General features: G+C 34.7%; 5 protein-coding genes across 21 annotated transcripts in view; 1 reads left to right on the forward strand and 4 right to left on the reverse strand.

The window, feature by feature from the left end:
• Positions 1 to 868, forward strand: part of LOC118739593 (biogenesis of lysosome-related organelles complex 1 subunit 6-like) — a 1988-nt gene extending 1120 nt beyond the window's left edge. The window contains exons 4-5 of the mRNA XM_036471022.1: positions 466 to 552; positions 635 to 868. Coding sequence (XP_036326915.1) covers positions 466 to 552; positions 635 to 751 — 204 coding nt within the window. The 3' untranslated portion in view covers positions 752 to 868. The remainder of the gene's footprint in view (positions 1 to 465; positions 553 to 634) is intronic.
• Positions 1 to 16015, reverse strand: part of LOC118739585 (2-(3-amino-3-carboxypropyl)histidine synthase subunit 1-like) — a 180935-nt gene that overhangs the window by 104877 nt on the left and 60043 nt on the right. The window lies entirely within an intron of this gene.
• The window catches only part of LOC118739589 (F-box only protein 32-like), a 159046-nt gene that overhangs the window by 72292 nt on the left and 70739 nt on the right, over positions 1 to 16015 (reverse strand). The window lies entirely within an intron of this gene.
• Positions 882 to 8839, reverse strand: LOC118739579 (major facilitator superfamily domain-containing protein 6-like protein A). Of its 5 annotated transcripts, none has more exons than XM_036470986.1 (9): positions 8658 to 8839; positions 8035 to 8265; positions 7763 to 7958; positions 7497 to 7694; positions 6948 to 7086; positions 5460 to 6309; positions 4636 to 5103; positions 4383 to 4566; positions 882 to 1982 (listed from the first exon to the last, which is right to left on the reverse strand). In XM_036470986.1, exons 4-9 carry the CDS (start codon positions 7558 to 7560, stop codon positions 1909 to 1911), a joined length of 1779 nt encoding a protein of 592 aa, XP_036326879.1. In that variant the 5' UTR covers positions 7561 to 7694; positions 7763 to 7958; positions 8035 to 8265; positions 8658 to 8839; the 3' UTR covers positions 882 to 1908. The 5 variants fall into 5 exon arrangements, with proteins under 5 accessions (XP_036326879.1, XP_036326877.1, XP_036326875.1 ...); XM_036470985.1 differs by having other exon boundaries at positions 1913 to 1982; positions 4240 to 4566; XM_036470984.1 differs by having other exon boundaries at positions 882 to 4566; positions 7497 to 7684.
• On the reverse strand, positions 10240 to 12700 carry LOC118739587 (general transcription factor IIE subunit 1-like). 2 transcript variants are annotated; one of them, XM_036471003.1, is made up of 4 exons: positions 12471 to 12700; positions 11330 to 12012; positions 10830 to 11266; positions 10240 to 10749 (listed from the first exon to the last, which is right to left on the reverse strand). In XM_036471003.1, exons 2-4 carry the CDS (start codon positions 11983 to 11985, stop codon positions 10556 to 10558), a joined length of 1287 nt encoding a protein of 428 aa, XP_036326896.1. In that variant the 5' UTR covers positions 11986 to 12012; positions 12471 to 12700; the 3' UTR covers positions 10240 to 10555. The 2 variants fall into 2 exon arrangements, with proteins under 2 accessions (XP_036326896.1, XP_036326897.1); XM_036471004.1 differs by having other exon boundaries at positions 11330 to 12042.

Here is a 16015-nt window from a genome sequence, read left to right on the forward strand (position 1 = left end):
GAACATTTTATATTTACTAAATTTTCGATGAAGTATCATTAACCACATCAACAATCAACGTATTTGAGACAAAGTACCAAGTAGTCAAGAGGCCTTCCACTGTGCATCCATTTCTCCTTTTTGTTTTATATAGAGCGGCACAAGTTGAAGGGCTTCTACTTTCACTACCCATATAAAGAAGGTAATTTATACTTTCGCATAAACTTTAAATCGGAAAACCCCTACTTGGAGGCATGTAACGAAGCACTTTTTAATGACTTCATTTAAGAATGCCTACATAAATTATATTCTGGTTAGTATATAACTAAAACAAAAATGTTTATGGTTCCCGTTTATCTGAAGTCACAACGTTCAACGATATATGTATGTATATCAGCAATTCAAATCGCAACAATGGTAATCTTTAAATATCATAAAATTATTTATTACATTTGTGTTTATGGACCTCACTTCGTTTTATTACAGATGAACAATGTAAAAATTTATCGCGAGAAATTGGTGAAGATGAAAAAACAAATGCAGAATATTTATCAGCGCACCAAAGTTTTGAAGGTATGCGTTTTATTTAAGTTTTATGATTCTGTTTGCTGTTAGCGAGGAGATGAAACCTTAACAATTCTTATTTGTTGAATAGAAACGCGCATTTAACGTGCAAGTGTGCAAGCAAAAAGAGCTCCAACGCAAATTGCAAAAGCAGCAACAAGAGGAGTCCTTAATCGCCAAGCAACAGCAGCAGCAACAACAACAGTAGAATTAAGCAGCGCAACACGTGCAGTGAAACAAAATCAAAGGATTTTCGGTAGGATTTTCAGAATGTTTATGCAATATCCGTTATATATTGAAGTTAAAAATAATAATAATACTGAAAGACTTGCAATTTATTTTAGTTAATAAAGAATAGATTTTGATTATATTTTATATAAATGTAGTACCATGTATAATTAAAATACACTAATACAAAGGTTTAATAAGAAATGCCCTTAAGCATTATCATGCTTAATGTAAAACGAATACATGCTTGCAATACAATTTGCCTAATTTAAGATGAATTGTTCTGTATGTATGCATCTACTTTACGACTCAATTATTCAAAGAAATACGCTTTTTTGTGCTAAGGACAACATTTGAGCACAACGTTATAATGCTTTGGTTTTGAGCAAAAAAGAGGTATAAAGTAAAAAGCCTTAGCAAACTAAAAAGTATAATTTAAAATTCTTAACTACATTTTAAAAATGTTAAATCTTACTACACTACACAGACATGATAAAATTATTTTATAGCGATTTTATATGTAGTTAAAATAAAATTTAATTCCAAAATACAAAGTATTTAGAGACTTACTTTCAACTTATAATTAGCTATTAATGCACACAGGCGTACTACTTTGCACATAAATTAAAATAGAAATGAAATATTAAAATGTAGCTAGTGGATAGACGAAACTGCTTTCGTTACGTAAACCGCATGCAAGTTACTAATTCGTAATTTGTAATAATCTATAGCTATCAAAACTATTGCGCTAAATTTGACATCAACTATAAATGCTTATTTGTGTAGATATGTAAAATGTACAGTTCATAGCGAATACACTCAAATGCTACAATGTCAAAAAATTCAAAAATACCATACACATTTACTATTAACTAAGTACATCCACAATTCCATAGATTATGTACGTAGTTTTTTGTTGTTGTTTTTGTTTTCCTTCTAATAAGTACGCAAAAGATTCACAGCTCATAGTGAGAATAGAACATCAAAGCAAGAAAAGGCAGCTGCCGTGTGCTCAAAGCCGATATATTGCAGCTACAGACCTGCTGCACGCACACATTAGACCGGGAGAAACTGGCACACGCCATAGACCAGTTGATTACTTATAAGCAGGAAATCTTTTTTTGTTAATCGCTTTTTTTAAGCGACAATACTGTATTCTGGTTCGTTGAGCATATGCATCGCATCGTTGGGCGTCAAATATTTCACCGTTCCTGGAAATGTGTCAATGTTCGAGGAATGAGAGAAAAGAAAAATAAAATGTAGAAAGGTAAGTTTAATAAATGCAATTCAAACATTGAACCATATAAAAAAATAAATCTAAATACAAAATACATATGCATATGTACGCTAATAGATGTAACAATACGCAAATCTGATATAGTACTAATACATCTATGTATGTAGGTAATTGAATTTGTTGTCCAGACCGAAGTTTCATTTGCAGGCAATACGTTTGCTAGACTTGCTCACTACAACATTGTACTTGGAGATAAGAATTAATAGACTCTGGAATAATTGCTATACATATATTTTTATGAGCGCAGTAAATGATAAACTTATCAGCGTGGTAAGGAATTGGAAGTAATTTTGAAAATAAAATATTTAGATTGTACATATGTATGTAGGTAGTTATAACTACATATGTGCTCCAAAAGTAGTTCATTTGATAAGTTTTCTTGCTTATGAAACTCAAACAAATGATTTAATCTAATGATCAGTAATTTCTCAATTGGTAACAATGGAAGTATTCAACTGAATATAGAATTCGGAGTGTGATAAGCCTGAAGCTCATATAATTTTTTTGGATTATTTTTTCGATCTTTACTATAAAATCAAAGGAAATACTCATAATTTGCTGATTATACATATTTAGGTAATCAAAATTTCGACTCTGTTTTGAGGCATAACAGTTATATATTTTTAAGTACTAGCTAGTTTGTAATGGTTGTATCTTGATTATACATCATATGTAAACAAAGAAAATTTAATTTGTGCTCGATTTCATTATTATTGACTTTAAATAAGAGCAGCACGTCTAAACTAATGCTTGTTATATAGTGGAGACGAATTTCTCTTTATTTGGAAGGCGTTTCCTTTGAGTTTTTCGCAAAAGCTTTAGTTTTTCTGTACTATTTGATCATTGATTTGACTTTTGTTCTTCGACCATAAGCATTTGATGGTTTTTGTTGTTGTACCATCATAAAAATTCTCAAAAGGGTTTTTGGAGAATCAGATGGAGCGACGTTCTTGGCCCGATATAAATCAGGGTCGTTCTGGCTTCGTAGGCCCGACTGTCGGAGGAACATTATTTGGTTTACATATATGTATGTAATGCAAAAAATATACAAGTTAACGATACATACTAAATTCTTTGTAAATTATTGTTTTTCACACAAAGTCTAAAACAACAAACTGAAAATTATAATTGTAACTTTCACGTAAATCACAAAACGAAAAAAATAACATGCAATACATATAGACTATCAAACATATGAACTACATACTTTTCATTACAAAATACTAACTACCCAACAAACATTTAAGTTAGAGAACGATTAGAAACCGATTCGAATTCTAATGTGTTTTACCAAGGAAGAAGGTTATAAGACGATTAGATAAACTGTCGAGAATTATAGCATACTCTACAAAATGGGAACTAAGTTCTCGATATCGAGAAAAAGGTTAGTATCTAATCTCATACTAACGTTGAATTCTAATTGGTTTATAATGTATAGTATTTTTTCTGATCATTTTCTAATCGAATTCTAACATAGTTCTCTTACCTTAGCGAAACATTAGAGAACTGCATTATAATTCTAATGTAAATCAAATGTTTCTCTAACGTTGATGACTGTGTTTGCAGGGTACCTGAATAAGTATTAAGCAAGCAATCTGTACATGCAAATATTCATCTACTAGGAAATAATTTGAAATTACCTGACGAAAGCACTTAAGTGCTCGAAAACAGCGAAACTTTTACTGAACTTTTAAAATTTGTTGAAAATTTTGAGCTCCGAGCTTTCTGCTTTTCGGTGTACTCCTTATTTATGTACACATTTCAATTTTGTTTTCATTTAAGAAATGCAAATAAAAGTTTTTCTTTCGAGGAATTTAGTATTTATTCAAAGATTCACACAATAAGCACCTGACTGTTATATAAAAGTATCAAACGTCTTAAAAATAAACTGGCTAGCAGGAGTAAAGAAGAGCCCTGTTCTCGATTTGAACTTGGTTTTAGAAATAACTTATTTTAGTATAAACTATCACTGAGATAGCTTTTTTTCACTTTTAATAAAGTGATTTTATAGCATCAAAAATCGTGGGAAAAATATAAGTTCAATAAAAAACTATCTGTACATAAAAATATTGCGCTAATACTTGCTATGCCTAGGGCGTTGCTCTGCTATTCACCGTTTTCGGTGGCACTTTTTAAGTACTAAATTACTTATTATATTTTTTTTTATCAACCTTTTAAAATCAACTTAAATCCACGTCAGTAAATTCAGCGTTAACACCTTTAGGCGTTTTTGCATTTACTGTCCATATGTAACCATTTTCTGCTGGTAAATAGTTCACTTCGTGCGCAACATTATTAACTTCCGTTTGCTTACCATTTGTATCAACAGCATTGCGTTGCAAATATATCTGCACACATACATGCACAACAAATACAATGAAGGCGAAAATTCCGAAAATCAAGAAGGTTCCGCTACCGCTTACAGCGGCAAAGAGATTGCCAGCAATGAGACTGCCCATTGATACGCCCACACCTTCAAAGACTGCACCGACTAGGCCCTGCATCGAACATATGTTTTTTTTTTTTAATATCAATAAAAAGTAGAAATATAAACTCCACCCACTCACCTGCATAGTGGCCTCTGTGCCCGGTGGCGCTACAATACTCGCATACGACGCCATCGTTGAGTAGAAGATACCAAATGTAACACCATTCAACATTTCAATAGGCAGCACATACCATGGATTTACCAGCATAGAATAGAGTATGAAACGCACGCCAAATGCGAATAGCACCAAACTCATTGCATTAACGTGACCGATTTTCCTTAATATCCAACCAGAAAGGAAGAAAAAGGGTAGCTCACCACCGAAACATTGTATGCCCATGGCAATACCCTCAAGTGTTTTCATTGAATTTTGACAGCCTTCAAGTTTTTCGCCTAATTCATCCAAATGCATAAAGAGAAAGTTCCAAACGAGTGCCGTGCATAGACCAATCGAAACGCACCAAATGAAAAATATCACACAACGTACTGAAAGGAACATTTTACCGACATCTTTGAGAATGTTGGGTGAGAGGTGGGTTTGTGTGTGCTGTAATGAAAGAAAATGCGAATGAATTATTTAACGAATAAAACAAAAAATTATAGTTAAACGAATATAACGTAATTATTAATGCAAAAAGCACTAACTGATTTTTTTTTTTTGGAAAAAGTTATTTTAAATATGAGTATGCTGATATGGGACACAGTTACACACTTTTAACAAATTTCAAAACAATATCGTGAAAAGATACTAGATTTATTGACATTTTAATTAATATGGGTCGTGCTTTCTAACCCAGTCTTAAAAAAAAAGCCCTGTGCCTCTGCTATACAATTTCAAATTTGTTTTTAGGCACCTTTTTCATTAACAATATATGTAAGTATGTACGTGCATTTCATACATACCTTTAATTTCGTGGATGATATCAGGTCAAATCCAATTATCACCAAAGTCATCCAAAATACGATTGTATAGTTTTTAGTAGCACTGCCGCCAGACATTTTATCTACTAGCACACCAGCGATAATGGAAAATACACCGAAACCTATGGAGCCGCACAATCGCTGATTTCCATACAAATGATGTCGTTCACCCAATATCGAAAAGCATATGGCATCACCGATGCTCACCACCACCGCCATGCCAATCCAGCTCACAATGAGCATGATAAAAAAATACCAAAATTGATACATGCCCGTCACATCACTGTTCTTTATCGCTGCACTCTGCACCAGTTGGCTATGAAAATAATTATCATTGCATTCAATCTGACAGCTTGTATTGAATTGTGACTGTTCACGTGGACAGTTTAACGTTATAGTTTCCCCATTAATTTGACCTTGATCGTGTGGTATGACAAAGAACAGATGGTCACTTGCCATCACAATTTCGCTCATATTGACAAATGTTGTAAAGTTTAATTGTGGATTATTGCGATCAGGACAAGTGACATTACTTGTAATACTGCCGGCGCCGTTGTTATGTAGCCAGTTGTCACAAACGAAGTCCCATTGCTCAGGATTAGCTTGACAGTATAGCTGGCAAGTTAGTACGCGATCGCCATAGTAACTTTCGAGATTCTGTTCTATGCACTTATCAAATTCGGAATAATATTTGAGATCGGATGCACCACCGTGACAGTGAAATTCTACAGTAGGCAAGGATTGTGGAATGGATGGCGTAAATTGTATGAGGAAGAAGGCAACGGCGGTGAGTACTTCGCCGATAAGGAAAAGTGTTCGATGACGTTGATAACTGCAAGAGGTAAGATTTTTTATTTAAATGAGTTGCAATAGCTACAATAAGGAGTTTCAAATGATATATGTACATATGTAAATAGAAATATGTATTATTTAGGAGCCATTTAAGTCGAGTAAACAGCAAATACCCGCACTTAGTTACTTTTTGATTGGTTTTTGCAAGGTTTTGAAGAGGCGCCTAGATTTTGATCAGCTATCGAAATTGGGCCGTATGAACAAAAACTAAGCAATTGCTTTTTCTTAAACTTTCATACCGTTTACTTCAATTTTGTTTGAATAAATCGAGTATAATGTCTGATATTTAAGAAAAAGCAAATTCTTTTTTTGTTCATATGGCCCAATGTCTTTAAATTATTTCCTTTAGATGTGTTTAAGTTCTTTAGTCAGAGTGCTATTTAGATGAAGAAATTACCGTTCATTATGAGAACGGAGATTGGTATAATTGGCGAATACAACCAGCTCCTCAAAAGGATCGATGAAGGTTTGCGAAACTAAAATTTTAAAATTTGGATCTCTTTAAATTTCAAATCCGTTGAAATGATAACGACATTAACTGTATACATAGCTGCAAAAAACTATCCGGGCAAGCGCATGGTAATTGAAAAGACTTCCACAATCAATTGCTCCACTTACCGATCTGCTATAAATCCAAATAGCGGTTTCGCTAACATGCCAACGATCGGCAAAATTGCATACATTGTGCCTACCACCACTGTAGAGAAGCCTAATTGACGCGCCAATGTGGGCATGAAAGGCATTACCGGCGCCGTTCCTGAAAAAAGAATGCGATAATTGTAAATTATACAAAGACCAAAGTAATAATAGTGAGTAATAGAAAGAAGTGTTAAATTGATCACACGCAAATGTATTTAAACATCCAATTGATTTTTAATAAAGTAGACGGGAAAATTCAAGAAAAGTAAGTATCCAGCTATACTTGCAAACATGTGCATGTGAGTGCAAAAGTTTGCGAAAAATAATGTATAAGTGTGACGAAAGGAATGATAGCCACATGCGGCAAAAAATGAAATTAATTGTCACCAAGTGGTAATCGAACGTTACAAGTGGTATATTGAACTTAAACGTATGTACATATGTTTGCATTACTTTTGTCTGTATTATTAACAGTTTGGTAGCTTAAATTTGTTAAACGCTTGTTTTAGAGGTTGAAAAAGTACATACCTGCATTAAAAAAGAAATAATGCGCCTTCATAGGCAGTAGCTCCTTATCGATTTTTGGCCACATGGTTACTCGATTTCGTTGCGCTCTCGACTTGCACTTTCTGCGCGCTAATCGTGACTAACTACTAATTATGAACAGTCTTGTATATCGTTCAAGTAATCGCTCCCGTCGTGAATGAAAACTTTTTCTAAAATAATCTTTATACATACGTGTTGTTTGAAATCTAGCCTTTTATTGAAGTATCATCTTAGTATAGTTAACTTACCGTTGATAACAAAATAGTTTTGTTTTTGTCTTGTCTTGTTTTGTTTAATGTTGATACAAGTGATTAAATTCTGGTTGATTAGTGCGCGTGTTAAATGGATATAGGTAGATATGATGACGCTAATCATTACTTTAAAAATTCTTGACGAAGCTACATTTCCATCGTGCTGGATCCCTTTGTAGTCGAAAAAATTCTCCTGAAACGATTTTAAGCATTAATTGCTGAGTATACAACTATTGAACTTGTTTATTCAAAAGCTTTAAATTACATACATATTTCTGATAGCCGTGGGTTTATTGCTCAAAAAATAATAATTGTATTTGCTGAGGCGCGCACTTTCCTCGCACTTTACGACAAACGATTATAAGCGTTATGTTTAGCTACTAATGCGTCGTATCACATCGAGTAAATTGCGTTGAAATGCGGTGTTATAGAATGCACTTCGCACTTATGTATTTCTACAGTAGGATTAATTATCATGCCAATCGTTTACAGCTGATTAGCTAAAAATAAATGAAATCAGTAAATGGTTATAGCTAAGTAAAAACTGGCATTGGTCTTTTTACACTATTACTAAATAAGTTTGATTGCTTTGAATTGTTAAATGCATATTGCTATCTTTGTATCAAACGAACTCATTCCAACGCCTTTATAATTAGCACAAGAAATTATACTGTGCAAGAAATTAACTGACCTCAATTATAACTGAGTCAATTTTCACAGCCGAGTGTTTGTAGTTCTACATTTTTGTATTTATCGTGCTACGTGCATGCATAAGTCATCACTTGTTTGAATTGCACAATTTTCTCACATGGCGTTCAGCACACTTCCTTCCAACTTTCTTATTAGAATTCTCACATCTAATAAAATGATCTAACTTCCTATACATACTTACATTTCCTTTCTTGTTGCTTTATCCGGATTGTACGCGCGCAGATCAGATCGTTCGTACTTTTAACCCTTTCGTTCTTTGTGACGTTTAGTTCAATGTGTTAGTGAAATTATTAAAAACATTTATTAAATATAAAACTAACATGAACTTAAGCGGATTAAGCAACATCCTCTCTTGATTCCACGAAATGCAATGACCATGATTCAATAATACAAGGTTAGATAATTATTGACAGCTGCGGTTTGACACTCCCTTACAAAAGGTTGCATTTACGAAGGACAGAGAAAGGGCAAGAATGCGATCCCTTTTTTCGAAAATGGTAGTAGAAAAGTACGCAAAGTGGCCAATTAGTAGTGAAATTCCTTTCGTAAATTCTAATATATTTGCAGGAAATCTGGCATTTTAAACGAAATGTTGAACGTAATATTGATATATCTACGTGAATTACGTAATTTATATGCTATTTAGCCGTATAAAAACTGCAAAATGACTCAAAATTAAAATAAGACTACTATGAGATTGATGTAAACATCCAATGCTTATGTTTTCATCAGTTAAATATGCTTCATATGCATATACAAATAAACATATTGCACAAAAGCTTATACTTTTATTTAACACCAAAGCTACACTGTTTCGATGTAAATTTGCAAAGAAGCAACACGGTGCCACTGCTAAGGGAGCGGTGCGAGAGGGACAACTGTCAGTTTATCGAACCTTGTATTATTGAATCATGTGCAATGACCAAGGCAAGGCGAATTCATTCAAGGTGGTGCTGTCAGAACAGCTGATCTTTTCGTCGAGGTGGCTGTGAATGTCAAAATCATGTGTTTGTTGTACATTTGTTGTGATGCTTTCAGTGCTGCCGTTTGCTAATTTTCGAGTGAAGTGTTTCGGAGCGCTTTAGAAGGAAAAATGGAGTGATTATCGTAGTGACGAAGCAAGCAAAATTAGGATTGATTTAAAATTTTCCTCTATCCCGATGCAGGCTTCCTCCTGTAAAATTAAAGATGTATGCAAACTAAAATATATTTGATATTTTCATCAAATATCCACTAAATAATTATGAGCCTTTCATGTGCACATTAAAATAAAAATGTCGGTTAGACCAATTTGCTGCAACCAAAACTCTGATTGGAGAGAGATGCTGCCAGCAGTCTGTTGCGCAGGAATGTTGCGGTGCGTCTAATTCCACATGTTGCTGTGGATATTCAACACGAAAAACCAGTGGCGGTATCGGGAGGGACTCTTTAGTGAGCTTTTTTTGCTAAAACAATATAAAGTGATAAACACATAGTCGACATTTATTCCTTTTACATATACTTTTTTATTATGTTACGAAAGTTGGCAATTAAAAATCCTGAAATGTCATCAAATCATACAAATGTTCTTGCTGTGCAATATAGTTGCAAAGCGCCCAGTGCAATATGCTGCTGTCTGATATTCAACACGTAAAACCAGTGGCGACTTAGCAAGGAGTCTGTATTTAGCTTTTAAAATTCGGTATATTTGCTAGTACTATTTACAATTGAATAAACACATGCTTTTTATACATATATTTATAATTAAATAAAAACCAAATAAATTAAGTTTAAATGCACTTTTTAAATATTTTCGTTTTTATTTTTAAATGATTTTTGTTTCAATAACTCATCTTGCTTACTGCTAACAAATGTTGACATGATTTTAAATAAAACTGCTCCCTCCATTTTATCTTTATGAAGGTGCATACCTATACTTTCCTTGTCATAAGTTCAATTATAATGAACTTCAACAGCAAATAAAACGAAATTAAGTAAATTGCAGTAAAGTTTAAATAAGATTGAACTAATAAAAAATATAATTCAAAAATTAACAACCAATCTACATAAATGTGTGCACCAATTCAGAAAATTGGCAATTTAATCGTAAATATGGCTGTAGTGTTGTTGATAAACGTGTATATAGTTTTCTTTTTCTTGCTGCGTCATTTGAGCTATAAGTTCATCATTGATTTGATCGATTGGATGTGGTCGTCCGGAAACATGCACTGTAGGAATATCGTCATCATCGTCTTCTGATTCGGAATTGATAAATTTATTGTAATCAACTTTGGCTGCAAGTAAGCAATGAAGAAGTGCTAAGTAATTACTATTACCTCCATAAATATAAGGCCCGCAGTCCCTTTCTACTCACGTATTTTCATATTATCTATGTCCTTGTCGTCATCACTAGAATCACTAGAGTCTGCGTTCGACGATCCATATTTAAGTCCTTTTGCTTGTGCATCCTTTTGATTGGTTTGCTTTTCGTGTTGTAACAACACCGACATAATATCTTCATTCTCCCTTTTGCTGCGATTATTTGTTGAACCACCCACGTTTATCGTATGCTGCGTGGATGATTGTGCCGCTTCGTTCAAAATGGCATCGGTGGCATCATGATTGTCTTCCGTTATAACCGTACTCTCTGTCATCCAGACTGGGCGTGCCTTACGTTCGGTAACAGCTTCCTGTACATCGCCGCCAATACTAACATCAACACGCGTTTCTTCGACTGCAAAACCTTGATTACGTGTCGCCTCTCCGGACCATTGTTGACCATCAGGGCGCTGATTGAGAGGTTTGTTCAGTCTAAAGGTCGGAACAAGAGAAAAATATGAAAATCTTCATAGCATAAAGAAAGTCGAATCATACCCTCGTATTGTGTCGATATCAACAGGTTCGGGTTCAAGTATTTCCGGCGCTAACTTAATGCCTTCCACTTCCCGTAATAGATCATAAAGTGGTTGTAATTGCTCGTTAAATCGTGCCAGCATTAAACGCGAGTCTTTCTTTGGCATCGCAGAACTGTCTTCCTCCACAGGACTGCCGCAGTATGTACAGCGGAATTCGCCTGTTGTGAAATCAAAGAGTTGATCGGCTTCGAGATCAGTAAATGTTTTATCGCAGTTTGTGCATTTGAAGCTGGCACGACTGGTGGCATCACGTTCTTCTGTTTCCATACGCTTGCGCATCAAATCCAATTTATATTTGACAACATTCACAAATGTCTTATAATTAATGAAATAGTAGTTAACCTTTTGTGCTTTGCCATCAGGTCCTGTCTCCATTTTTAAACGGATCTGTATAAATTTGTCATTGCGCAAAGTTGAGATACGTGCCCGCATTTGTTTCTTTTCGAAACGTAATAGCTCTGCAATATCATCTTCCTTCATGCAAGGATTTCGCACCAACATGTCAATAATGAGCGCATCTTCGATCGAGTAAAAGCCACGGACAACCAGACGTGCCAATTGCTTTAGACTGCTTGGTACTTCGGTGACATACTTGGTTTCGGTGGCATTAGCCATTGTTCAGGAGAGCCAAATATCAAAGGCCTAAAATTGTGGCGAAAAATAACATTCTCACTATGAAAATAATGTTAGGCGCTTGCTTATCTCCGCACTAATTTTAGGTAAAAATTATTAAACTAAAAAATACTGAAAAATTGCAAATTCGAAAGACGTCACGCGCTAAAATCTATAGCTCAGAAAGTTCCGAGATTTTTGAACTTTTACGAGTTAAAAGAATAGTCCTAGACACCTCAGTTCTTACCGGCCCACTAACCCCCTTAACCCTACAAACATCCGGCACTGCTCTTTGAAACATATGCTCTGCGTCTGCGCCGCAAAACTCACCTTCAACTACAACATGTTGCAGCTACATTTACTACGCAATAAAAACACAACCTTATTTTCCACAGCTTAGCAACACGCAAGGGAGGTGGAATCCGAACGAAATTTCAGTTTTGACGCGCGCATTCGGGTGAAAACAAAGAAAAATTCGTGAAACTTACCTCGCTCGCCGATGTTCGCAATGCTGCTATGAATTTTTCGTCTTCCAAATTTTCACGTTTTCAACTCGTCTTCTAATTGAATTTCATAAGATTGTTGTAAAGCAATACATTGTGCTTCTGCTATTGGTAAATATGCTTCGATCGGTGGATTAAAAGTTAGGAAAATTTTAATTGAAACTGCAACACGAAACGCGAATACGCCGTCGCCGAAAGCAGGGTGTAGCAAAGGCATGGTGCTGTCAAAGAATGTTAGCGGCTGGTGATTTTGCTGCAGGCAAGTTTGACAACTGGCAGTGTTCACAGCAAGGTGTTGGCGTAGGTACAGGGTTATACTGCAGTTCAGAAATTTGGTGGTATAATTTCACCATGGTCGATTGGAAGAGATTTGTGGAGGAAGTGGTATTGAAAGGTTTTGAATTTAAAAAGAGGTAAACGTTAAATTATAAAAAATTGTATAAGTGAAACTAATAAATTTCAGCTCAACCAGGAGATTTTGTTTTATTTGGGAGAAAAATGTCCTAAGTAATGATATACAAAAACTTGCATGAAGTCGCTTAAAATATTTGTATTCCATTCAAAGTGCCTGCAGATATGTAGTTTATTTAATTTATCTATTTTATTCATCCATTATCTTATTTATTATTTTCATTTATTTTATTTACTTATTTATTTTATTTATTTATACAGGTTTTGTACATAGTAAGACTAAATCTTTTAGTAATACCTAGTAGAAAAAATTGAGAGCGCGAAAATGACAACTGAACTTGGACCCACTACACCTATCACAACATCAGCTATTTTTCTTACTGGAAAATAGTTACTAGTTCTACATGATCTTGCGGAGATAGCGCTAATCAACATAAGAGCATTAACAAAGTTCATTGTCTCAACGAAATGGTTTGAACCTTAGCAGTGTTGCCAGATTTTCTTTTCAAAAAACTAAGAATTTCCAAGAAAAAACTGTATTTTCAACAAAAATTGTAACCTTCCAAAACGCGGGGAGTTTTTGAATCTTAAGGTTTTTAACTGTAAGATAGGAACGCAGCTGACCCATTTTTATTCAAAAGAGGATTGCTGATTTCAAAAGAAACTTAAAGTTATATTTTAATTTATTTTTTCAAATCTAAAATTTTGACAAAACTGTAATTTGTAATAGGAGGTAATTTACTGTAATTTAAGGCGGATTCGCCGTTTTAATTCTGAGCTTTTCTTCCATGTGGAACAACAACCACATGGGAAAAAAAGTTCTGAACTAAAACGATGAATCCGCTTTTACAGTTAAAACAGTTAATATTGCTACATTGTAAACCTAACATAAGTAACTGGATAATTTTTTTCTTAAAAATACAAAAACATAGCTAAAAGTTTAGTAGAAAAGTTGAGAAACAAAGCTAAAGTGAAATGCAGGAATTTCGCTAGAAAAGTAAAGAATCAATGGAAAATCACTATTAGCACAACTTTCCAATAAACTTCGCAACAATAGCCGCAGCTGTGGCGAAAAACTTCGACCAGCAAAGCGATTTCCCGCCCAAAAATCAGGAAACGCGAAACTAACAAACTTTAATAAGAAAAACAAATAATTTAACTGGAATGATATGGGTTCTCAAACGCACACCATAGACTATCGCTATTTGCTCAAGCGGCATCTTTGTATTGCATACTTCAAGGCGAATGTACCACAAGTATTGCCAAACAATTCGAGCGAAATGCAAAAAACACATTGGCGTTGATGCATCGTATTATTTCGAAGCTTCGCGCAAATACTCGTAAGAGTGGCCATATGTGGGAGTGTATGTGTGCATTCCCTGGTGTGGCACAAGTGTCTGCTTTTTCTGTGTACTCATACTCGCTCGAGTAAATATTAAATGGGCTAGACGTAGACGTCAATGAGTCTGAGCTGTAGCATTATTCATGCGAGAAGAAGGAAGAAAATGAGAAAAAAAGCATAAAAATAACAACAACTCAAATATAGTAGCGCTGAGACACGCTGTGGGTGTTTTGAAGTCACATGTTGTTTCCCGTGTTTACGTAATGTACTTCTATATAATACATACATACATACATACATATGTATGTAAGCATGTGTGATGCTATGTTTTTGGGGTAAAGTAAACACAAGCAAAAGTTCCCTTAAGGAATAGGTAAGTAAAGCTATCGGCTATGCGGTGAGTATTGTGTAGAGAGTTTTCATTCTTATGGTATCTCCATTGTGTGCGGATAAAAGTTGCTTGGGACTTCGAATGCTTTTGTGTATTTTAGCCACAAAAATACATATGTACATCATTATATAAATAGGCAATCATGTTTCCTTTACACCCCTTTTACGGCTAAACTGTACTTCTAAGGTATAAACAATTATATATCATTAGAAAGGTATTTTGATGCTGATGTGCAGGCAGTTTTTAAAATTTCAAATTAGTTTAAAATAGAGCGAAAAAATCAATTCAAAAGTCACACCAATACCAATGCCATACATGTACATGGTTGGGGCGGAAATGCCTCCTAAATGTATGCTTTAATATTGATAGTGAATTAAAGAAACGTGCTAAGCGGCAGTTTAGGAATAAGATGTATGTATGTATGTACATGAAAAGATTAGCCTCAAACAAGGATGAAGATAATTTTGAGTATGGAGAAGAAGAAAGGGATAAATACAGAAATTAAAATAAAAGTAAAGAAACCTAAATATAAAGACAAAGAGGAAGGAAAATTTAAATACCTAACCTAATAACAATGGTGGGGGTGAATATGTAAATGAAGAAAAGAATGGACATATTTAGATCAGGATAAAGGAAAGGATAAAGATGAAGACCAAGACGACGAAGGTGAAGATGAAGATGAAGATGAAGATGAAGATGAAGATGAAGATGAAGACGAAGATGAAGATGAAACACACCACAACTTAACCCCCACACCGTAATTCACCACACTTCAACTCTCTCACCACACCTTAACTCACCACACCTCAACTCACCACACACCTAAATTCACCACACCTTAATTCACCACACCTCAACTCACCACACGTTAACCCCCCACACCTAAATCCACCACACCGTAATTCACCACACCTCAACTTTCTCACCACACCTTAACTCACCACACCTCAACTCACCACATCTTAACTCCCCACACCTAAATTCACCACACCTAAACTCACCACAGATAAATTCACCACACCTAAATTCACCGCACCTCTTAAGCCCACCACACCTGAATTCACAGCGCCGTACCTCCCACACCCAATTCCACCACATCGCAAACCACCACACCCAATTTCCCCACATGACATGATATCACTTTATGTGGCATCAATGACATTGCTTTAATATTGATACTGAATTAAAGAAATCTGCTAAGCAGCAGTTTAGAAATCAGATTTACGAAGATTAAGATTCATGCAAGGAAGAAGGTAAAGTTGAATATGTAGAAGAAGAAAGGGATAAAGGCAAAGATTAGAATAAAAGTAAGGAAACCTAAATACAAACGAAGGTGGATATGAAGATGAAGATGAAGATGAAGATGAAGATGAAGATGAAGATGAA

This window comes from Rhagoletis pomonella, unplaced genomic scaffold, assembly GCF_013731165.1.
Source record: "Rhagoletis pomonella isolate Grant_MI unplaced genomic scaffold, Rhpom_1.0 Rhpom_scaffold_00005, whole genome shotgun sequence".
In the NCBI taxonomy this organism is placed as follows: domain Eukaryota; kingdom Metazoa; phylum Arthropoda; class Insecta; order Diptera; family Tephritidae; genus Rhagoletis; species Rhagoletis pomonella.